General features: G+C 34.8%; 3 protein-coding genes and 2 non-coding genes across 5 annotated transcripts; 2 read left to right on the top strand and 3 right to left on the bottom strand.

Annotated features, from left to right (window-relative positions):
- Positions 1-2,149: 2,149 nt before the first annotated feature.
- Positions 2,150-2,231, bottom strand: TRNAS-GCU (transfer RNA serine (anticodon GCU)). The gene has a single exon. It is a non-coding gene; the product is annotated as a tRNA-Ser (tRNA).
- A 455-nt stretch (positions 2,232-2,686) lies between these two features.
- Positions 2,687-2,768, bottom strand: TRNAS-GCU (transfer RNA serine (anticodon GCU)). The gene has a single exon. It is a non-coding gene; the product is annotated as a tRNA-Ser (tRNA).
- A 4,912-nt stretch (positions 2,769-7,680) lies between these two features.
- LOC111789255 (kinesin-like protein KIN-14I) lies at positions 7,681-14,985 on the top strand. The gene is made up of 19 exons (XM_087121641.1): positions 7,681-8,162; positions 8,408-8,574; positions 8,656-8,799; positions 8,882-9,103; positions 9,208-9,276; positions 10,028-10,093; positions 10,168-10,251; positions 10,341-10,472; positions 10,618-10,699; positions 10,780-10,875; positions 11,282-11,455; positions 11,534-11,640; positions 11,730-11,910; positions 12,545-12,704; positions 12,793-13,046; positions 13,132-13,295; positions 13,393-13,590; positions 14,077-14,594; positions 14,696-14,985. Exons 1-19 carry the CDS (start codon positions 8,039-8,041, stop codon positions 14,844-14,846), a joined length of 3,093 nt encoding a protein of 1,030 aa, XP_086977767.1. The 5' UTR covers positions 7,681-8,038; the 3' UTR covers positions 14,847-14,985.
- A 599-nt stretch (positions 14,986-15,584) lies between these two features.
- FUM1 (fumarase 1) lies at positions 15,585-20,861 on the top strand. The gene is made up of 17 exons (XM_023670198.2): positions 15,585-15,921; positions 16,055-16,172; positions 16,283-16,432; positions 17,015-17,125; positions 17,358-17,441; positions 17,801-17,899; positions 18,019-18,069; positions 18,155-18,204; positions 18,328-18,409; positions 18,507-18,601; positions 18,697-18,763; positions 18,891-18,941; positions 19,189-19,284; positions 19,484-19,582; positions 19,692-19,721; positions 19,806-19,871; positions 20,491-20,861. The coding sequence occupies exons 1-17, from the start codon at positions 15,782-15,784 to the stop codon at positions 20,575-20,577; spliced, it is 1,476 nt and encodes a 491-aa protein (XP_023525966.2). The 5' UTR covers positions 15,585-15,781; the 3' UTR covers positions 20,578-20,861.
- A 692-nt stretch (positions 20,862-21,553) lies between these two features.
- Positions 21,554-23,651, bottom strand: LOC111789250 (large ribosomal subunit protein eL19x). The gene is made up of 5 exons (XM_023669966.2): positions 23,488-23,651; positions 22,958-23,080; positions 21,971-22,284; positions 21,807-21,862; positions 21,554-21,723 (listed from the first exon to the last, which is right to left on the bottom strand). Exons 1-5 carry the CDS (start codon positions 23,597-23,599, stop codon positions 21,699-21,701), a joined length of 630 nt encoding a protein of 209 aa, XP_023525734.2. The 5' UTR covers positions 23,600-23,651; the 3' UTR covers positions 21,554-21,698.

Below are 23,651 nucleotides of genomic sequence, written 5' to 3'. Positions count from 1 at the left end.
CTTTTGTCGCTTAGAAAGGCAAAAGTTGAGGAATTTATAGTTAGAACAGCATGTAGGTTGAAGGATCCCCATGTGTCTCATTGTTCACTGTGTGGGGACAAGTTCTGATGTGGCTGACTAGATTGGATAAACTTTACCTATAGCTCATCTGAAGTTTATCAAATTAATTGTATCAAATTTGGTTCTTTATGTTAAGTATCCAATTAATTGTAACTGAATTTTCCCATGACATTACATGTAAGTTGGCTGAAATTGTAGCAGGTGAGCTTCCACTTGGTTCTACATCAACTTTTTAAATTACAGTTTAATAGGTAACTAACCTCGTGCTCTATTTATCATTGCATTTTTTATGTAGATAGAAAATCTAGATTTTTCTTTCTTTGCTGTTAAGTTGAGTGAAGTCAGAATACCACACGTGGCAGGGGCCTCCATGATTGGATTGATCTTTATTCTGAAAATAATTTACTTATTTTAGTCTTTTGTGCTTTGTCTTTGGATTAAGGATGAGGCAAACATCTATCCCTTTCTTCCCTTTAAGTCTCATTGCTCGTGCCGTCATGCCAGACTGGTTCTTGTGATTATTTTAAAGACAGATATGCCTTAATGTTGCTTTGTTTTTCCTGAAATAGAAGTAAAACAAAAAGATCTATACAATCACAGCCGTTGGGAGAAATCTAAATCTGGAAATGGACGGCTAGTAGTGTGGGGAATAGAAGAAAATCGATGGGGTTGGGATGTATGATGAACGCCACATGCACGTAGTTTTCAAAAAAGAGTAAGCTTTGGATCCCTTACAGCTTGAAACAGCCATGGAATTGATCTTGAAATGAGGGGACCAAAAATTCTTCTGCTGCTCTGGATTTTTAAATAGTTTTTATGCATTTTCTTGAGCTTTAGATTTCTCGTTGAATATTGTATCGCTCTCTCTTTCAGATGTGATCTAAACGAGGAAGCACGCACATCTGATTCGGACCTAAATTTTGCCCATAAAGGAATCTTTCTGTGATGTTCCACATTGGTTGGGGAGGAGAACGATACACCCTTTAATAAGGAGTGTGGAAACCTTTCTCTAGCAGACGCGTTTTAAAACCTTCAGGGGAAGTCCAAAGAGAACAATATCTGCTAGCGGTGGGTCCGGGCCGTTACACTTTCGAACTTGTGAAGGATATGGAGGTAATAGCTGTATATGTGTGTGCATAGAAATCTTTTGTTTTATGATTTTTTTTTAGTTTATAAATAAACTTTGTGGTTTCTATAACAAGATTGTTATTTGTGTCACTAGTTGAAACAATGGTTTTCTTGCTGGATGCAATTTATCTTTCATGTCTTTTAGTATCTGATCATCTGAGTAACACAATCCATCAAATTTAGCAGCTGATCATATCATCCTCATCTGATCGATTGTGCTCAATTATTGCATTGGTTGATTGATTCGTGGTACTATACTCTTGTAAAATCAATTTGAACATAACTAAATAGATAAAGACATTTATTACCTTGACAGGGTGTATTGAGACTTATGGAATGATATCGTGATGAAATGTTTGTAGTAGGAAAATGTAGCATTGTGACGGATGAATTATGCCAATTATAGGCAACTATCATGAATGCATTAATTAATTAAAGCTGCTACAAAGTAATTGTAGTGGTTTGCAATATATTGGGACCATGATTTTTGGATTGAATAGATTTTTCATCCGTACAATTATTTTGGATCTAACTACGCACACATTTAGAAAGTTGTCCCAAATGGGTTTCAGTATGGTTGGGAGTTAGCTTTCCAAAATAGTCAGTTCGAGTTGCAAACAGGGCGTTGTACCTCGAGAAAATGTTCTCAACCGACCTCGTTGCCCACCGGAGCGCTTGGTGAAGCTTGCCTTTCAGGTTGTTCAATGTGTTGACTCAAAACACGTCGTGATTGGTGACATTGTAGAGACTTCTACAATTAGGTGAAACATTTTCTTTTACTAGATTGTAAGAAGATATTTATAAAATTGGTCATTTTAAGAGTACCTTATAAAATTTTTATTGAAGTATAAATTGAGACCTGTTGTAACGATGGATCGTCACACAATTCTAAGTAAAGTGATTTCTACTTCAATGGAGATGATAAAAATTCAATTTGTTGCCTTAGTGATTGGAAATCTCGCGTTGCCTGAGAGATTCGAACTCTCGCAGAGAAACCCCATGTACTTAGCAGGTACACGCCTTAACCACTCAGCCAAAGCAACACTTGTTGTTTAAAGAAAATAGTTAGTTGTCACGTCACAGTTTTACACGTTGCCTAAGAGATTCAAACTCTTGCGAGAAAACCCCATGTACTTAGCAGGCACACGCCTTAACCACGCGGCCAAAGCAACACGGGTTGTTTGAAGAAACTAGGTCATCTATCACATCAACTTCTCTTAAATTCAAATCATCAAAAGAGTATTATTATTTTTTATTTTTAAAAAATAGTACAAATCCAAACAAGTAACCTTATTTTATTAAAATATTTTTTTAGTGTTTTAATATTTTTATCTAATAATATTAATTTAGTTTTTTCATTATTATTATTATTAAATGCATGCCATGTAATTTCCAAATATTTTTTTAGTAGAAGAGGTATTTGTTTATTAAAAACAGGTAAAGAATAAGAATAAGAAATAAGAAAGAACAAAAAAAAAAACAAAAAAACCAAGCAAATCGTCGCCTGAGAGATTCGAACTCTCGCGGGGAAACCCCATGTACTTAGCAGGCACACGCCTTAACCACTCGGCCAAAGCGACGCTTCTTGTCATGAAATAAATATTTTCATATTAAAATTATAAATTATTCAAATTTTGGCCTATTATTAGATGATTGTATTGTGATTGGATCTTGGGCTCAATTTATGGACTTATTATATTTGGGCTCATTCAAATTTGGGTAATTTATTATTAAAAAAATGGTATAAATAAACAATCCCCCGGTTAACCTTTGAGATAATAATTGATGTCTTATATATTTAATTGTTCAAAGTTCACAATCACGAACCAATTCATCTTCTCTCACGAACAATATTATTTAATTTAGTGAGATGAGGTGCCATTTTCTACTACGAAATAAATAAATACTTCAAAATTCATTTTATTTTAATTTTTATATATATAAAAAAAATGTATTAATGGGTAAATCCCAAATATAATAATTAATGCCCACAAAATGACAACTCATTTCACAAATTAAAAGACAATAAAAATTTGTACTTTTTCATCCTTTGATGTTGGAAGAATCAACCAGATTTTGTATTTTTTTTTTATTTTTTTTTTAAAAAGGCACATTGGTGAGGGAATCTATACCAATTTTCTTTTTCTTTTTCTTTTTTTTATTGGAATATTTTCCACCTTTACATCCTTCAATTGCTTGTATTTGGGTTTTGCATAACTTTTAATTGAATTAATAAATAAATAAAATAAAATTCCAAAATTTCATTTTAGTCCCTATATTTAACATATTTCAATTAAGGGTGAAAATTTAAACCCGTCATTACCCATTTTTAGACTAATTATATTATACGTTCGAGTCTAATATTGCCAAATTTGCAAAAAGATCCTCTCTCTTTCACAAAATCAAATTCCTAAGGGCATAAAAAGAAAAAGAGAAACATAAGAGTAGCAAAAGGAAAATTGCTCTTTTATAAATTATTTATTTATTATTATTATTTTTTAATAAATTCCAAATCAATTTTTATTTAATTTCCTCCTTATTAACATTCTTTTTTAATTTATTGTTCTTAATTTGTTTTTCATATATAACATTTTTTTAATTATATTTTATTAACTATACAAATTAAGAAATATATATTTTTTATTCAATAAGTCGAAGATTTAAATATTTAACTCTGTATATTCGAACCGACAAATATGAGACATTCCAATTTAAATATTTTTCTTTAATTGTTTTTTTTTAAATTTATTTTAAATGTTGTTGCCAGCTAAAACTTAGAATCATTATAATGATGAATTACTTTAACTTTGTCCATGTCCATGTGAGAATGAAATTGATCCTTATTTTGCAAGCCTAAGTTGTAAAATGGGAATCCTATAACTACAATCATATATTTTATTTTTTATTTTTATTTAAAAAAATTTAAATAAATATTCTATTTTATGTTTAATAATTCAAAAGAATTTCAAATTGTAGTGCAAATTGATGATCGGAGAGAAGAATAAAAATTGTGATGATGACGCGTGTGATATTCTTTTGGTTTTTTTTTTTTTTTTTTTTTTTTTTTTTTTTTTTTGTGGTGAAAATAAAGTGTATTAATTTCATGAAGCATAAAGTTTTAATATAAAGTTTAGAAATTTAATAAAATCATATAGTATAGATATTATGAAGAATAAAACTCGAAATCTATACTATATGATTAAAATCATTTAATTAAGTGTATTAATTACCTTTTTCTTTTCTTTTCTTTCTTTAATTATTATTTCTCAATCATAATACAACAATTAATTATTTTTAATCACACCCAAAATTGCCCCTTAATCATATCATTCCTCTCTCTTTGCTATTGTTTGCGGGAGGGTAGAAAAGGTCAATTTCCCTTTTTGGTTGAAAATTCATGACTTTAAAGATTGTAAATTATTTGGCTGACTTTTAGAATAGGAAAAAGTATATTTAACTAAAACAATATTTTTTTCAACATATCTAAGCGGTAAAAATCTTATATTTAAGCGGTAAAAACCTCATATCAATAAAAATAAGGTCAACTCGAACTGGAATAAGTCATGACATGTAAGCAGCTTGGAGGGTTTTTACCACTTGTCAAGCTCTGATTGGTGTAAGTATGTCTCGTAGTAAAAGAAACGAAAAAAACTGAAGCGTGACATGGGTCCACGTATAACCCTCGTTGTAACACACGTATGTGCTACATGGTAGCTCGCTTAGATCACATGGCTCACGAGTGGTAGAGAACTGACACCATGCCTCCCCCTAAGGTACATTCTCAAACATTTTTCGTCTGGCAGAAATAGACATAATTTTGGCAAAATAGTCATACGATCTTGTGGAACGTTGTCCGTGATGAGCATTCATATTTAACATGGATGAGCTTAACTCGAGAGCCGCATGCCTAAACTCCTTCCAGAATCTTGATTTCAAGGTTAAGGCCTGAGCCCCTAACCATTTATCAAGCATATCTTTGTCACTTTTTGTCTAATTGTTACCTCCATCTTGATTATGCCTCATCTTAGCTTCAATGTACATCTCTTTGGTGTGTTAGATGATGCACCATCCTCCTCAGTCGCATCATGATACGTGTCGGATGGGCACCACTTGAAGAACGCCACGTTGTCTTCTTATGTCAGGGTCACAACCTACTCCCTTCTTAGTATGATTATGACCGTTTAAAATTTTATTAAATAAATAATTCAAATTTATGTCTAATAGATCCATTAATTTAAAAAAATACATATAAAATATGTTAAACAATCGTACGAGACAATTGATATTTATTATAAAAATTTTAAAATTTAGAGACTTACTGACCAAAAAAATAATAAGAATAATAACGAATACCTATACTTTAATTATATACACGCTATAATAAGTGAAAAATAATACATCCATATCAATTAAGGTATGGTTTTAAAATTACTAAATGAATTATACTACAATTATTTTACAACAACTCTTTATGCATTATTTCATTTAAAGTTTGCATTATAATATTTAATACCATAAGTTCAAAAGCTACATAAGTTTAATTATAACTTAGAGATAATATTGTATAATTGGCTCCACAATATTGTTCTAAGCATAAGATATTTTATTACATTTTATATCATATAAAAATTTAATTAAAACATTTAAAATATCAAAGATCGGTTAATGAAATTATACATACGTAAACTATACTACAATTATTTTACAATAATGTTAACTTTGAAATTCATAATAAATTCAAAACTTATTGAAGTTTGTGTTAGAGATAAAATAAAATTTCAATAATATTAAAACTTTAATGAAAAAAATACAGTTGTCACACCCTTTAATTGCATTTAAATTTGTTACAATAGTTTTTTTAAATTATTTTTTTAATTTTTAAATTATAAAACTCGTGGAAACCCGCTAACTAAATCGTAGATCATATTTTGAAATAATTATAGTACTTTTTTAAAATTAGTCTTGAAAATACATCAAATATTTTTAAAATTGATTTTAAATAAATAAATATAACTTGAGAAGATAGGGAAGGCTCTAATAAATAACATTTTCATCCAATATTTAATGAAATATAAAATTGAAAAATATAATAAAACTAAGAATATAAGGACAATAAGATTTGGATAAACAAAGTCAATTTCAATACATTTTCCAAACGCATGTCATATCAATGAGGCAAATGGACGTTTGATTTTAAATTGGTTAATTTCTATAGTTTTTTTTTATTTATTTATTTATTTATTTTTCAAACTTGAGAATTTAAGAAGTTTTCAATAAAGTTTTTATTAATAAATATTAAATTAAATTTACTCTATATATTTTAATAAATAAATTAAGAATATGAAGACTAAAAAATATTTAAAGGAAATGAAAGTTATTATCTATATCAACAAGATACACCATTCTTTTTAGTTATTTAGTTATTCACAGTAGCAATTTTGAATAAATATAAAAAATTATTATTTTTCGTGTTCAACAGACGAATGTACAAATCTTAATATATTTGTATGAAATCTTGTCTCCATGTAATCATGTCTAATTACAATTATAGTAATCATGTCTAATTACAATTATTTTTTATCTGTAGTTACAATTATATCACAAAAATATCAGCATATTTATATTTAATTAAAAGTCAAATTATTATATATGGTAACATATTACTACTATCATCATTAACAATGACTTAAATCAAGTTTTTTTTTTTTTTTTTTAAATTTCAACTAATTATATATATATATATAACGTCAATATTTAATCTAAAAAATATTAAATTTTAAATTTTCTTGACATTAAATCCCCAATTTATGAAATATCATAAAAAATGTATTCGATGTATCAATAATTTAATTAGAATTATAACCAAACTTTAACTTTACATTTAAGCATATACCATACACAAAGACTTCCCATTAATTTGGCTTAATGTCACAATCCAAAAAAGGTAAAGAATTGTAAACTAATGGAATTAATTATTAAGGAAGCAAGTAATTAAAAGGACATTAAGATAATATATTTTGATATTTAGTCGATTAATTAGGCTTTCCAGTTGAAGTCTGCTCATTAATTAGATAACAATTAGTTTAACCCAAGGAAGGAAATATAATTATGTGTTACACGCTAACACATGACTAAGGTTATGATGTATTAAATATAATTAAATTATAAGTTTAATCCTTAATTAAAATTTTAAATTTATAAAGGTTGTCTATAATTTTTTAATTAAAAATTTATAATTCATGGGTTGATTTTAAAAAAATTTAAAATAGATCAAAATTCTATTAAATATAAAATTTTAAATTGAAATTAAAAATTAAAAACGCAAATTAATTAATTGCAAGGAAATAATCCTACGTGGCAAAATCACGGCATTATTCACGTGACACGTGGTGCGGCAATAAAATCAGCACCATGGACGTCTCAATTTTAAATTCCCATTTAGTTCCAAAAACAAAGATTAAAAGAATTGCCGGCCCGCGCGTTAAAGAGCCGTTAGGTGGAGGCTTAGCACTAGGTTCGGATACAGCTTCGGATACAGCTTCGGAAAGCAGAAAAGCAGTACAGAGTATCAAAGGCGATAGAGAGAGAGAGAGAGAGGAAAAGCAAAAGCAAAAAAGCGTGAGGCAATGAAGAACTGATAGCAAAGAAATGCCAACAAACTCCATTACCCATCAACCCAATTTTCCATTACCGCCACCACCAACAACAACTTCAACAGAAGATCGCTACTCTGCTCGTTTTTTCTTGCGGATCTTTGATTCCAGAAGAAGCCCAAATTCTGATGCAGTTTGTTGAAATTGGGTATAGAATTTGATACTCTTTTCGGGGAGTTCTGTTTCTGTGTAAAAAGATGGAAAGAACAATGTCGTTTTCAGTGGCGTCTGTGGTCGAAGATGTTCTTCAACAACATGGAAATCGTCTTGGTGATGGAGGAGGAGGTTTCGATTTGGAATCTCGAAGAGCAGAGGAAGCTGGTAACTCTGATTTTTTCTAATCTTCTTTTTCCCAAATCTTTGGAATCGGACGAATCGGTTCGGAAATCGATTTTCAAAGAGAAAGATGTTTGAATATACATTCTACCAACAAGAACAATTTGAGTATCTTTATTACTATATTTAGAAACGGATGATAAGAATTTGCGATCCTCTGTTTTTTTTTTTCTTTTTTTTTTTTCTTTTTTTTTTTTCTGATACTTATTGAGATTGGGTTTTGATATTAGCATCTAGAAGAAATGAAGCTTCCGGGTGGCTGAGAAAGATGATCGGAGTTGTTGCAGCTAAAGATTTGCCGGCTGAACCATCAGAGGAAGAGTTTAGGCTTGGATTAAGAAGTGGGATTATTCTCTGCAATGTACTGAATAAGGTTCAACCAGGAGCTGTGCCTAAGGTGAGCCAAATCCAAATTTGGGTTGTTTTAATGTTTTTCGGCCAAATTCACATCTGTGTTCTTCCCAAAAACAATTGTTAGGTGGTTGAAAGTCCTTGCGATTCTGCCCTCATCCCTGATGGAGCTGCGCTCTCAGCATTTCAGTATTTTGAGAATGTGAGGAATTTCCTTGTTGCTATACAGGAGATGGGAGTTCCTACGTTTGAGGCATCTGATCTAGAGCAAGTATGTTTGAAGAGAGGAAGAAAAAGTGTCATTGAGTTCTTGAAAAGGGTCCTTTGATGATAAGTTTTGGTTGTTTTTTCAGGGAGGTACGTCTGCTAGAGTTGTTAATACTGTTCTTGCACTTAAATCTTATGGCGAGTGGAAACGTGGTGGGGGCTATGGAGTTTGGAAATTCGGTGGGAATGTTAAACCTGCTACTGTCTCCGCTACTAAGTCCTTTGTGAGGAAGAATTCAGAACCATTCACGAATTCCTTGTCAAGAACTTCCTCTTTGAATGACAAATCTTTCAATCCTTCCAATGTGGTTTGTTTCAATCTTACGTTGTTTGTTTGTTTGTTTCTCATGTTTATTTTGTTTAAGCTTCTTTTAAACTCTAGTGTTTGTTTCTTGTCAATTGTTCATTGTAGCAGTCTAGTTCTCGCTCCTCGCTCATTCGTGCACTTTTGACGGATAAACGACCTGAAGAAATCCCTACGGTAATGACCGAAAATGTTCTGGTTTCTTGACTAGTAGCTTTCTTCGTAGAATGAGTTGGTGTGGTTAGGAATCACGACTCTTTACAATAATATGATATTGTCCACTTTAAGCATAAGCTCTCATGACTTTGTGGGGCCTCGTACCAAAGGAGATAGTATTCTTTGCTTATAAACCCATGATCAATCCCTTAGTTAGCCGATGTGAGACTCTCCACCAACAATCCTCCCCTTGAACAAAGTAATACCATAGAGCCTCTGCTGAGGCTTATCGAGCCCTTGAACAGTCTCCCCTTAATCGAGGCTCAACTCCTTCTTTGGAGCCCTCAAACAAAGTACACCAGTTATTTGATACTTGAGTCACTTTTGACACCACCTTCGAGGCTCACAATTCTTTGTTCGACATTTGAGAATTCTATTGATTTAGCTAAGTTAAGGACATGGTTCTGATACAATGTTAGGAATCATGACTCTTTACGGTGGTATGATATTGTCCACTTTGAGTATAAACTCTCATGGCTTTGCTTTAGGCTTCCCTAAAAGGCCTCATTATCGTTGGAGATAGTATTTCTTACTTATAAACCCATGATCAACCCCTTAATTAGCCGATGTGAGACTCCCCACCAACAATCCTCCACCATGCTTGGTCTTAGAACATAACTAGCTTAATGTTCTATTTTGTGTTACATGAACGTGTCCTCAACTTGAACGTGTCCTCAACTTTTTCTAAACTATATGCTCTATCTTTTTATAGTTGGTTGAATCATTGCTCAGCAAGCTTGTGGATGAAGTTGAGAATCGCTTTTCCAGCCTTGAACTGGTATGTAGATTCAAAAATCTTGTTTCATTTATGGCTTCACAGTTTGTTTATTTCTCTACTGTTCTACACTACAGACAAAAGCAAACCCAAAAGATGTGGTTGCTGCTCCATCACTGGGCAACAAGTCGCTCTTCAAATCAGCTTTTGGTGCTAAACGGGTGTGGAGTCTATCCTTTTTGTTATACTCACATAGCCTACAAATGGAGTATTGCTGAATTTTATGAATCACTGTTCACTCTTTCTATAGGCAGAGGAACTTAACTCCAAAGCGATGGAAAAGAATGAACTTATCCATGGAAGCAGTATATATGAGGAGCAGTCAAAGAGCCTGCTCTTAAAGCAGCAAATGATTTTCGATCGGCAACAAAAGGACGTTCAGGTATATAGTAACATTTTTTTTTAACTTCAAGAACACCTAGGAGCGGGAATTCAAGTCTCTGACCTTTTGATCGAGTTTGTATACTTCAACCCTGTTTTTAGTTATCGTTCACCATGTTCCTACTAATTTTAAATTATTGTTTTAGGATCTAAAACATAAACTACACGCTGCAAAAGTTGGAATGCAGTTCATGCAAGTAAAATTTAGTGAAGAGTTCCACAACCTCGGTAGGATTATTGGACAAATTTCATGGGGGAGTAGATAGCTTTTTATCTCACTTCTAATTTTGAGCTTTTTCTTTATGTAGGTATGCATGTACATAGTCTTGCTCATGCTGCATCTGGATATCATAAAGTTCTCATGGAAAACCGTAAACTATACAATCAAGTGCAGGATCTCAAGGGTAATTTGAATCACTGGTCATATAAGCTAAAGCTTTCGATTTTCTGTGCCTTTTATTGCAACAGCTCAAGCTCCATTGCTGCTTTTCCCTTCTGGACTTTCCCTCAAGATTTTAAAACACGTATGCTAAGGAAAGGTTTCCACACTCTTATAAAGAATGTTTCGTTTCCCTCTCCAACCGATGTGGGATCTCACAATTCTCCAAAGAATGCTTTGGGGCCAAACGTCCTCGCTGGCACTCGTTTCCCTCTCCAATCGATGTGGAAACCTCTCCTAGTAGATGCGTTTTAAAACCTTGAGGGAATTCTAAAAGGAAAAGTCTAAAGACGACAATATCTGCTAGCGGTGGGGTTGGGTGTTACATTTACGTTGAGGATTATAAATATTTGGGTCTTTGTGATGACCAGGTAGCATAAGAGTTTACTGCAGAGTTAGGCCCTTTTTGTCTGGTCAATCAAATTATTCAAGTGTTGTGGATCACATAGAAGATGGAAATATTACTGTTAACGCCCCATCGAAGCACGGGAAGGGACAGAGATCCTTCAGCTTCAACAAAGTATTTGGTCCATCTGCTACACAAGGTTGATGAAACTTAAATTTTTGAAGGATCATGAATTCTTTAACACATATTTTGACAATGTGCTCTCTTTCTATCACAGTGGGCGTGTTCGCCGATATGCAGCCACTCATTCGGTCTGTTCTTGATGGATACAATGTTTGCATTTTTGCATATGGACAAACAGGATCAGGGAAAACTTTTACTATGGTATGTATTAAGGACTTTAAATTTACATCTTAAAAGAAAGAGCGTGCGAAATTCAGATATGTGCTGATTTCTTTCATTGGCATGCTTAGACTGGGCCAAAAGAGCTAACAGAGAAGAGCCAAGGAGTAAATTATAGAGCATTGGGAGATTTGTTCCTTATAGCAGATCAAAGAAAGGAGACCTATCGTTATGATGTTTCTGTTCAGATGATTGAGATTTATAACGAGCAAGTCCGGGATCTTCTTGTCACTGATGGAACTAATAAAAGATATCCTTCACAATTAATCTTGTTTGTCCTTGAGTTAATTATATTTGCATCCTATGCACTCTGTTCATGAAAACCAAGTAGTTGATGAATTTGGCGACCCAAATTCACTGCTAGCAGATATTGTCTTCCTTGGGCTTCCCCTTCCGAGTTTTCCCTCAAGGTTTTAAAATGGGTCTTTTGTAATAGCCCAAGCCCACCGCCAGCAGATATTGTCCTCTTTAGGCTTTCAATTTCGTTTCTTCTCAAGATTTTAAAATGCGTCTACTAGGAGAGGTTTCCACACCCTTATAAAGAGTGTTTCGTTCCCCTCTCCAACCGATATGGGATCTCACAATCCACACCCTCCTTCAGGGCCCAGCATCCTCGCTGACACTCGTTTCCTTCTCCAATCAATGTGAGACCCCCCAATTTATTCCCGCTGCCTCGTGTCTCAAGTTCGAAAGGGAAAGCCTGAAAAGGACAATATCTTCTAGCAGTGGACTTGGGTTGTTACAGAGATGCACTTAAGTAATACTTAATTGGATGCACTATCAGCTTAAAGTTGAACATGCCTTGTTTATAGTTCCAGAGCCTAGACAAATTCAATAATACTTTTATGATGCTTCAATCAAATGCTTTCCTTAACTATTTTTACATTAGAAATCCGCAATAGTTCTCAAAATGGACTTAGTGTACCAGATGCTAGTCTTGTAAGCGTATCATCAACTTCAGATGTCATTAACCTTATGAACCTTGGCCAAAGGAACCGTGCCGTAGGGGCGACAGCGCTAAACGACCGTAGTAGCCGTTCCCATAGGTAAGATATCCATATATCTTGTGTAGCATTGAGAATGTGTATGGCTTCACCAGCCACCAAGCTAACTTCCATTCAAATCATTTTGTAGTTGCTTGACTGTTCACGTACAAGGAAAAGATTTGACATCTGGAGCCATTCTCCGTGGCTGTATGCATCTTGTAGACTTGGCAGGAAGTGAAAGAGTTGACAAGTCTGAGGTGACAGGAGATAGACTGAAAGAGGCACAGTATATCAATAAATCTCTGTCTGCTCTTGGTGATGTGATTGCTTCTCTTGCACAGAAGAATCCCCATGTCCCTTACAGAAATAGCAAACTGACACAACTTCTTCAAGATTCACTTGGTAAGATGAAAGTCTACATAGGATATATATCTGTCTCTCCCTCTTAGGTTGACTCAGAATTTGAAACTTTTTTGTATCTGTTTAGGTGGGCAAGCCAAGACATTGATGTTTGTTCATATAAGCCCGGAACCTGATGCTATTGGAGAGACGTTAAGCACGCTTAAATTTGCAGAGCGAGTTGCCACGGTCGAACTCGGTGCTGCTCGAGTCAACAAGGATACTTCAGATGTTAAAGAGCTCAAAGAACAGGTTTTGATTTGACATTTGGTCTCATCTAATCTTTAAGCATGTTTTTGCAAGCTTTTTCTATTCGTGTTTATCAAGTGGAAACTTAACTGCATTTCAGATTGCAAGTTTAAAGGCAGCACTTGCGAGGAAAGAGGGGACACCACAACAAATCCAGCTCCATGTTTCTGGGAACTCAGAGAAATTCAAGGCAAAAGCTAGTGAGTTATCACCTTGCCTGCCTAGAAGTCAGGATGCCGATGTGTTGGTCGAAAATGCTATCCGTCGTCGACCTATGGACGACGTAGGCAACATCGAGGTATTTCTTCCCTATCAAATGAGGCATTTGTTCAAAATAGTCAACATAGCTCTTGTGATCATTCTTTGCTTAGATGAAATGCAGGAAAACACTATGTTCTGTGCCAATGAGCCACTTATTGGCCAAAACCTTTCTATAAAAATATAGTTTAGTGAAAAATTTCGTAAGTGTTTTTCGGATGTGTTATTAGGAATCACGAACGTCCACAATGGTATGATATGTCCACTATGAGCATAAACTCTGGTGGGTTTGCTTTTGATTTCCCCAAAAGACTTCATACCAAAAGGGACGTGATTGCCTCAAATAGGCTCCCCTTAACCGAGTCATGACTCTTTCTCTGGAGCCCTCAAATAAATTATACCCTTGTTAATTAGCCAACGTGGGACTCCCTCCCAACACCATCGGTCATTTGATAGATGATTTCTGCCTTTATATTTGGTTTGCATTACTCTAACTTGAAAATGTACCTTAATGTCAATGGTCCAGTTTCACAGTAACTCTGCATTGAGACAGAAGAGGCAAAGCTTTGACATGGCTGAGCTGTTGGCTAACTCACCACCATGGCCGCCGGTTAGTAGCCCTTGCCTGAACTACGGCGAGGACGATAAAGACACGGCCTCAGGTGAGTGGGTTGACAAAGTAATAGACATGAACCGAGTTGAGAATCCATTGGAGGAGGAGGAGGGGTGCTGGGAAGCAGAAAATGGTCACTTAAATGATATATTCTACCAGAAATACCTTCAAGACTCCTCCAAACTGTACACAGAACAAGGATACAGCATGCTAACAGGAGGAGCTAACAGATTCAACATGATTGGGAATGATGATATAGACGATGCAGGAACAAGCGACTCATCTGAGCCAGATTTGCTCTGGCAATTCAACCACTCCAAACTTGCTGCAAGCATAGGCAACGGAATCGGATCGAAAATGAAGAAGCCGAACGGTGGTGGAAAGCAGCAGCAGCAGCAGCAGCAGCCCCTAAAGAGCCCAGAATTGTTAAGGTAGCCATACTGTTCTATAGCTATTAGCTATGGTTCTTCTTCTTGTCTTCATATTATGGCTTGTTTTAATGGAATTCTTGAATGTTTTTTATGATTTGCAGCAGCAAGAAGTTGAGTTCTTCAATGAGCCCTTCTCCTTCACCTTCACAGAAGATGATACCATCAAATGGGGTTGCCCTTCCACTCCACAGAAATGGGAGACGACAGCCTGCTTCTGCTGATAAACGCAGAACTGGAAATAGAAAACAGTAAAAAAAATTAAAATCATTTTTTTTATTCTTTAACAACGTGTGAGGGAGTGTTGATTTCCATTTTTTATCCCTTTTGTTTGTTGTAATTAAATACTGTAACAGTGAAAAAAAAGCAATAATTACAGTTGCTTTTTTAATTTTCTTTTTTGTATTGATTTAACTAACTCGATACTGAGTTACTTCACCCTATTAGGATCGCACAATAAAACGCACACTCGATCTAGATGAATACAAAAAATTGTAGAAGAACAAAAGAAAAATATAAGAACAGAAGAGGAAAATGCTTACAGAAACTTGGCTAACGGTTTATATTGATGACCTTACATACAGAAATACAGATAGTAGAAGTACATATTTATAGTTCAATTTATTATATACAATTTTAACCGATATAATTCTCTCGTGTATATAACTATCTACCTGTTTTTACTGTCTTACTGTATATGACTATTTTCCACATAGATGTTGGTCTAAATTTCAAAGACTATCTTACATGTTTCAAAAATATTATTAAACTTTTTAAATAATTAAAAAAATATTTTTAAATTCAATAATAATAGTATTTTTTGAGAAACAATATATAAAATTTATGATTTTTTTATTAATTTAGGAAAAAAAATGTCTGATTTGGCGATTTGGTGGGCCGTTATTGGGCCGTTTAATTGGGCCGAAGGAAGAAAATTCCGATCTCAGGTAGGCGCGCAGCCATGAAAGCTAGTTCCGTTTTCACTTACCAAACGTTTCGGTATTCTTTTACAGACACCTCGAAAGCTGTGACGTTACCTGCCATTTCTTCCGGCGCCTTATCTCCGTCCATTCCTCCCATCGTGGATTCCATCTTCTTCATAATCATTGTTACAGAGTTTCCTCTTGTACTTGCAAGATCGCTCTCTCATTCTTCTTCCCCAAACTAATATTGGCTTTTAGCTCAGAAGAATGGCGGCCTTGTATGTTCTGTCCCGGCGATCTTCGTCTTCGCAACTCTTTGGAATGGCGCGTTACGCTACTAGATCATACTCCACGGCTTTTCGCGAGGAAAGAGATACGTTTGGACCGATCAACGTTCCCTCCGATAGGTTCGTTTCTCTCGTTCATCTGGTTTTTGGATTTACTTTACTAGTAATTGCTTTGTGTGTTCGATTTTTCCTGAGGAAATTGTGGTAATGGTAGGGGAATGAGTTTTTATGAAATATGTTGTTTGACTTCTAGATTATGGGGAGCTCAAACGCAGAGATCGTTGCAGAACTTCGAGATTGGAGGAGACCGTGAGCGAATGCCTGATCCTATAATTCGTGCCTTTGGCGTCCTTAAAAAGTGTGCTGCTAAGGTCCATTTATTTCAAATTAGGCGGAATGTGATGTTTAGTTCTTTGTGCTACAGCTTGTGTTTTGCAACTGAGGCAAAGTCGGACTGTTCATCGTGAGTCTATTTTTGTAGGTAAACATGGAATACGGTCTTGATCCAACCATTGGGAAAGCTATTATGCAAGCAGCCCAAGAAGTAGCGGAGGGAAAGTTGAATGATCACTTTCCACTAGTTGTATGGCAAACTGGAAGTGGCACTCAGAGTAATATGAACGCGAATGAGGTTAGGCTAGTCTGTTTTGTTTTGATTATGAGGTGTTGACAGCGAAGGTTTATTTATTAAGGATCGTACTCCAAACATGCCGTTTTCTTTTCTTTTTTTTTTTTTTTTTTTTTTTTTTTTTTTTTTTTGTATCGATCTCTTTCTTTGATCTTGTTGTCTGGATACCATGGAAATTTTCTTAAGCATGATGTCACGACCTCTATGTCATGTTTGTCTTCTTACATAGTACCATATACGTGTAGTAGGCAGCTTCCAAACTAATAGTTACTTTTGATGGTTGAATTTAAGATCTTGTAAGATGTCAGCTGTCTTCTTTCCCCCCTCCCTTTCCTACGTTATGAGTCAAATTCACCTAGTTTTCTTTAGGTATAATCTCTTGTATAAAGAAAAAAAGTATTTCCTTTGTTAATATTTGAAGTGTCCCATAAGAATGTTATGTTCACACTGTAATGAACATGGTCTTATCTGTGAAGTAATCTTCTTAGTTATTAGAATGTCTTTTGTTAGTTGATGATCATTAGAATGGTAGATAATACAGAGCTCTGGGCTCTACAAGTACTGAATATCTCATTTATGGGGCAGGTCATTGCCAACAGAGCATCTGAGATCCTTGGTCATAAACGTGGTGAGAAGTTTGTGCACCCAAATGACCATGTTAATCGGTCACAATCTTCTAATGATACATTCCCTACTGTAAGCTTTTTCTTTCCCAAGTTTTTTTTTTATATTGCTATTCCAACTCTGATTCTATAACTAAGCGATAAAATTTAGCAGTTTTGATCAAGCTTCTTCATTTTTCCTTTGTAATTTTAATAGCCAAACTATATGCCTTTACTTCTTTGACCATGAAAAAACTAACCTTACCTCAACTGACGAGATTTTTTTTTCCTCCGCCCTTCTGATTTATATTGTTTCCCTATTACAGGTAATGCACATAGCAGCTGCAACAGAAATTAATTCCAGATTCATACCAAAATTGAAAACTTTGCATTCATCACTATACTCGAAGGTTTGATATTTAGGAGAGCTATGTTACCCAGAATTTCAATTTTATTGTCTGCATCTTCACATGCTGTAGATGATCCGAGCCTAAGTTATTTACGCATGCCTTTTTGAGTTGTAAAGTTAAGCCATGTTTGTTTGATTGCCTGAACTAAGATGAATGTGTAAAAATTGGAAACATTGGAGGTCTTAACATAGTTTGGATCTGATCGTAAAATTCTGTTAGATTCAGCACTTTTTAACTGAGTTGTGTGGTAGTAACGTATGCGTATAGCTATGCTTCCATCAGCTACCTTGCATTCTGTGTTCCCTTTGCTCTTTCATAAGTTTGTAATTCCTTGTATTTCTCTGTTATGATTCAAACAGTCTATAGAATTCAAAGACATCGTTAAGATTGGACGCACTCACACTCAAGATGCAACACCATTAACTCTTGGGCAAGAATTCAGTGGCTATACCACACAAGTATTCCCGCTTTCTCTTTGTGCTTGTGGAAGTTTTGGATTCCTAATGACTATTGAAAAGAAGAGAGAGGGTACAACGCATATGAATAATTTTCTGATTGGTGTGCACTTGGACTGCAGGTGAAGTATGGTATTGACAGAGTCTTGTGCACTCTACCTCGAATGTATCAGGTTGCAATGTTTGTAATCTTTCCAGGTATTTTGTTGGTTCTTTTGGCTATTTATGTTTTGACACTTCAGAATCTCATCTGTGCAGCTTGCCCAAGGTGGAACTGCTGTTGGAACTGGATTGAACACAAAGAAAGGGTATATTTTCTATTGAATTCGTTTGAATAAGAAAAACTATCTAGTTTTCGGATAATGTTTTTTATGAGATCAGAAGGATGAAAGTGTTTTTTTATTGTGAGATTGGCGCTGTCTGTTGTTCAGATTTGATGTGAAGATAGCTGCAGCAGTAGCTGAAGAAGCAAATTTGCCATTTGTGACAGCAGAAAACAAGTTTGAAGCCTTGGTTAGTCTCTTAGTATTTTTTTTATTTCACAGCTTGGTGCTGCATTCACTCACACTTGAACCACTTTTTATGTTAAAACTTTTTGTTTTTTTACCAGGCTGCACATGATGCCTTTGTTGAAACTAGTGGGGCTCTTAACACAGTTGCTACTTCTTTGATGAAGATTGCCAATGACATACGCCTGCTGGGAAGGTTTATATTTATCAATTTTGACTCTTTATTCTTTATTATTTATTATTTATTATTCCTCTCTACCTAATACTTCCCCCTTCATTTCATGCATACAGTGGTCCACGTTGTGGTCTTGGTGAACTTATTCTTCCCGAAAATGAGCCTGGCAGTAGTATTATGCCAGTAATACTATTCTCTCTCTCTCGATCTCTATCTCCATATCTATCTCTGTATTTGGGAGCACTGTGTATTTGGGGACACGTGCATGTATGTCTGGGCTTGTGTAACCTAAACAATTTCATTGTTTCAGGGAAAGGTAAACCCCACTCAATGCGAGGCTCTCACTATGGTCTGTGCTCAGGTGAAGTACTTTCTACTTTCCTGTGTAGTTTAGTATGGGGTGCTGAAAGAGGATTAGTTAGTACAGATGCAATCAAAACTCGTTCTGTTGGCTTTCATTAGTTCCCAAAAATCTTTGGTTAATTATTCAATAAGCCTGTGCAATATATGCATATTCAGATTCTCAGAGACTAGTTTAATAATATATTATATTGTCATTCTAAAACTTAAAAAGGATGAATGATATCACAACTTTTCTTGTTTTATAGGTCATGGGAAACCATGTGGCAGTAACTGTTGGCGGGTCGAATGGTCACTTTGAACTTAATGTATTTAAGCCAATGATCGCCAATGCTCTTTTGCATGTAAGTGCTATTATAATCCCTTCACCGTTATTATTTCTAGAGATTATGTTCAATAATGATATCAGGAACTAAATTATTTCCTGGTGGTATGAGATTCATTTATGTGTGTGTGTGTGTATAGATAGATAGAGAGAGAGAGAGAGATAAAAATTCTGGACTCATCTAACCTTCATCTCCCATGCTGCCTCTTCATTGGCAGTCATTGAGATTATTAGGGGATGCGTCTGCTTCATTTGAAAAGAACTGTGTGAGGGGAATTCAAGCTAACAATGAAAGAATTTCGAAATTACTCCGTGAGGTTAGTTTTATGTTAATATTTGAAAAATACTGTTTACCCCGTTTTCTTCGAAGATTTTGGCTGATGATTCCTTTGGTTATCCCTGCATGTAAATTCGATGGCCTTGCAGTCACTTATGCTCGTCACGGCTTTGAATCCTGTAAGTGTTCATCAATTAGAAAGCTCGCATTTTCCTTCAGCTTGGTACTTTGTTTGATAGCATGTTCCTACATCTTGTCTCCAGAAAATTGGTTACGACAATGCTGCTGCAGTTGCAAAGACAGCCCACAAGGAAGGTTCGACTTTGAAGGTATGAATAGGTTCAAATCCCATTTCGAACTGTCATCTTTATTCTTTAGAATTTACATAAGAAAGCACTTATAGAGAATGGATTCTAGTCGTAGTGGCCGCCAACTAAACATTTAATATTTTGAGTTACTTTGATAACTAAACGTAGTAGGGTCAGCTCATATAACCAAGTGTAATCAGGTATATACAAAGTGAGCCAAAACACTCCTGAGTATAAAAAATAATTAAAAATATATACAGGAAAAACCACCTTTTTATTCTTTGTCATGTCGTTAATTTCAAATAAAATAATTTAACGAATACATAATAAGATGTATTCACAACCAAGTGTTTTAAGTCATGTGTCGTAGGTTAGATGTCGAGTCTTTGAAAATTCATATTCTTTGTAAATGATTAAAGATTAACGGTAAGGATTAAAATAGTTTTTTTTTTAATGTTAAATTGAGAAATAGAAACAAACTATTAGAAGTTAAAAGTACTAAAACTAGAACATTTCATAAATTGGATACCAAAACGGAATATACTGTAACAATACACAGACCAAAATTAGGATTCAAACATAAATTTTATTGGCTTGATTGTTGATTACGAGGGTGGTTTTTGTATATATGATTATGCAGGAAGCTGCATTGAAGCTTGGTGTTCTAAGCGAGGAAGATTTTGATAAATATGTGGTACCTGAGAAAATGATTGGTCCATCTGATTGATAAAAGCTAAAGCTTCTTCTGTGTTTGGATAATTGTTTCGTCAAAACCAATTTGAAGAGGTAACTCTCATTTTTTCCTTGGAAGGAATAAGAAATCCATTTTTATGAGGATTGAACTTGATAATAACAAAAAAAAACCACAGAGAAGAGAATTTCCCCTCAGGCTGGCCTTTGTATTTCCAGCGGAAAATGTGGTGATCTTGTTCTGTCAAAACTTTGCCAGAGTTTTATTCACGAAAGCAAATTAATAATATGTTTTCTAGACAATTGGTCATTGTTTACATCTATTGATGGCTCTCCTTTTTTATGTTTCTTATTATTGTTGTTATTATTATTACAAGTTTAACAGCAAATAAGAGTAGAAACTCAGAAAATTTGACCTCTAGACTACACTTTATACCAATTAAGCTAATGCCCGGTTCTGCTACTGGATCTGTTATGTTATCAATTGTAGTTTAAAGTAGTAATATTAGTAGAATTTTAACTGTGTACATCTAAAATGTAATTAGGACTAACGTAGATATTAGTTTATTGATTAAACCCCATGGTGAAACTTAGTGGTAACTCTGTATGTACTCCACGTTTTCTATTTTTTGTAAAAGAAAAGAAATGGGTTTCAAGGAGTTTCTCCTAGAATGAAAAATAACAATATTAAATAATTTTCGAAGCTATAATTGACGAATCAATTCAGGTTAAGAATTCAATATGCATACCCCCCCCCCCCCCCCCAATGCTTCCAATGATGGCATTAAACCAATGGAAGCTTGCCTCTAACATTAGCTTCATTTAACCATTTGTTTGCATCATCGAAGATCGTGCTCAATAAAACTACGGTTCAACAAGAATCAACTATTTCTGTATCAACCGTTATAAACTAGGCCCTCAGGTTTTTTTTATGGATCGAGGCATTGGGATTAAAACAAAAAAAAACTCAGTTCTAACATGGGAACAATTCATAATAAAAAAAACAACCCAAATGAAAATTAGAAAAATTATAGATGGATGTAAATCTCTATTCGTCTGGGATTATGATAACAACGAAAATTGTCCAAAATAAGAAAGAAAAAAACAAAAGTTGTCAAAACCAGTACAGTAGTTGAGGATCTACCAACGATCATAAGTTCACTTCTTTGCCTTTTTCGATACCCTGCAATTGAAAGGAGGTTGGGTTCAATTCTATAAATCATCTATCTGATTAACTTTATATTACATAAATTGATGAACACTTACTGAGTAGCCTGAGAAGAAGCAACTGGGGCAGCAGGGGCTAGCTTTTCTCCAGGTCCCTAAAATGAAAAAACTATGTCAAGTTCTGACATGGAGTAAAGCTAATGTTGAAAGAACTCGATAAACAACGAGGCAGATTTGCCTAAAAGAATGAATCGATGGGATACCTGGGCCAACCGCTCCTCTCTTCTGGCATGCTTTCTTTCCCTACTGGCCTTGTTCTTCGCTCTCTTTGCCTCAAATTGATCGGACAATGTCTTCTCTCTTGCCTTCTCAGCCTTTGATTTGTGGATGCTCTCCATAAGCACACGTTTGTTCTTGAAAACATTACCCTTCACCTTCATGTACATGTCATGGTACATGTGTTTGTCAATCTTCTTGGACTCCCTATACTTGCGAAGTAATCTCCTCAGGACACGCATCCTCCGCATCCACAGGATCTTAGTAGGCAATCTAGCCTCCCTCGTACCCTTACGCTTACCTAAATGAAACAAACATAATCAGTGCCAAAGTAGCCGTAATAGCACACCTCTTTAAAAGAAATTGCAATACCAATGCCGTACAAAAACTTCTTGCTCATTGCCTTAAAAATTAATGATGTGTAATTAGTAAAAATGAACACAAATAAACGAATCATTCCAGTTACTATTACAGAAACTAGAAGGCTTGGACACACTACAGAGATTTGTAATACTATATTTACCTAAAAAGAAAGCTAAGCATTCTAATTCAATGCTAGTCTAAATTTAGAATGGGAACATCCATTTCATACCAGATGGTTGCATTTGACAAAACAAAAAATAGCAGCCAACCATAGACATGTCTAATCAAAAGCCAAGAAACAGAGCGTTCATCTTGACATCATTGCCCAGATCTTCGTACGTAGCTTCATGTGGCTCATCAAGCAAAACCTAATAATTAAATTTATTCTGCTTTTTTATCTAGCATTCATGTTTATATTATATTCGTGCCTAATTTATACTTCATACAAGTATGTGTATGTCTCTTTAAAGAAACCAGGATTCTTATCTTCAATTCCTCAACAATAGGATCCTTGGAATAAAAGCGACATCACTGTAAAAAGTGACCATATCTGCACGAATAGAGCGCCCAGTCTTCGCCATAAACAAATAGTAGAAATCAAAGAAAAATACCATATCCGGAGTGACGTCCCTTCCTCTTAGCCTCCTTCATTCGGCGAGCACGGGAACGAGAGTGAATCTTGGTTGGTTTCCTGATGATGAAACCATCTTTCACCAACTTCCTAACGTTTTGGCCTGCAATCAACACAAACAATCTATTCAACTAGCCATAAAAAAAAAAAAAACATACTGAAACAAAAGTTCTGCGCCAACTTTCGGCAAAAAAATAGTAAAAATGATTAAAGGAAATGTCAAAGACCATATGTTGAACATTAAACAGTTTTACAAAACCAATAAAGTTTATAGGAAGGACCTTAACGAATCCTGTCCCAGTCAATCAGATCAAAAATTACAACCTAACTTGATAGCTTATGCATACTATCCAAATTAAACGACAAGCTCCCTACAGCATCCTCGACTACCATAAGCAAGACAATAAACAACCAGATCAAATTACAAAACCTAACAAGTACCAAAGAAGAAAAGAATATAGAAAAATACACAGTTAATACATAGATAAAGGAAAAGAAACAAGAACGTACGAGAATTCGCCAATGAAATTTCATTGACTTCATTTGGATCCAACCAGACCTTGCCTCTACCACACTTGAGAACACTAGCGGCAAGCCGCTTCTGAAGCTTGAGTGAAACCATTTCTCAAAACCTCCGTCGTGCCGCTGCAATGCGAGAGAAACTCTCAATTGGT

The sequence above is a fragment of the Cucurbita pepo genome, chromosome 2 (genome assembly GCF_057944985.1).
Source record: "Cucurbita pepo subsp. pepo isolate OVF chromosome 2, ASM5794498v1, whole genome shotgun sequence".
In the NCBI taxonomy this organism is placed as follows: domain Eukaryota; kingdom Viridiplantae; phylum Streptophyta; class Magnoliopsida; order Cucurbitales; family Cucurbitaceae; genus Cucurbita; species Cucurbita pepo.
Note: the sequence above shows the minus strand (reverse complement) of the source record. Positions and strands in the feature narration are given on the sequence as shown.

Bases quoted from the DNA above. Each gene is read 5' to 3' on its own strand.
- LOC111789255 (XM_087121641.1), top strand. From the start codon at position 8,039: ATGGAAAGAACAATGTCGTTTTCAGTGGCGTCTGTGGTCGAAGATGTT. The intron at 8,163-8,407 runs GTAACTCTGATT...TTTTGATATTAG, and splicing joins TCGAAGAGCAGAGGAAGCTG to CATCTAGAAGAAATGAAGCT. The intron at 11,456-11,533 runs GTTGATGAAACT...TTTCTATCACAG, and splicing joins TGGTCCATCTGCTACACAAG to TGGGCGTGTTCGCCGATATG.
- FUM1 (XM_023670198.2), top strand. From the start codon at position 15,782: ATGGCGGCCTTGTATGTTCTGTCCCGGCGATCTTCGTCTTCGCAACTC. The intron at 16,173-16,282 runs GTCCATTTATTT...CTATTTTTGTAG, and splicing joins TTAAAAAGTGTGCTGCTAAG to GTAAACATGGAATACGGTCT. The intron at 19,583-19,691 runs GTTAGTTTTATG...ATGGCCTTGCAG, and splicing joins TTTCGAAATTACTCCGTGAG to TCACTTATGCTCGTCACGGC.
- LOC111789250 (XM_023669966.2), bottom strand. From the start codon at position 23,599: ATGGTTTCACTCAAGCTTCAGAAGCGGCTTGCCGCTAGTGTTCTCAAG. The intron at 22,285-22,957 runs GTATTTTTCTTT...TGTTTCATTTAG, and splicing joins GGGACGTCACTCCGGATATG to GTAAGCGTAAGGGTACGAGG. The intron at 21,724-21,806 runs GTAAGTGTTCAT...TTTCAATTGCAG, and splicing joins GCTTCTTCTCAGGCTACTCA to GGTATCGAAAAAGGCAAAGA.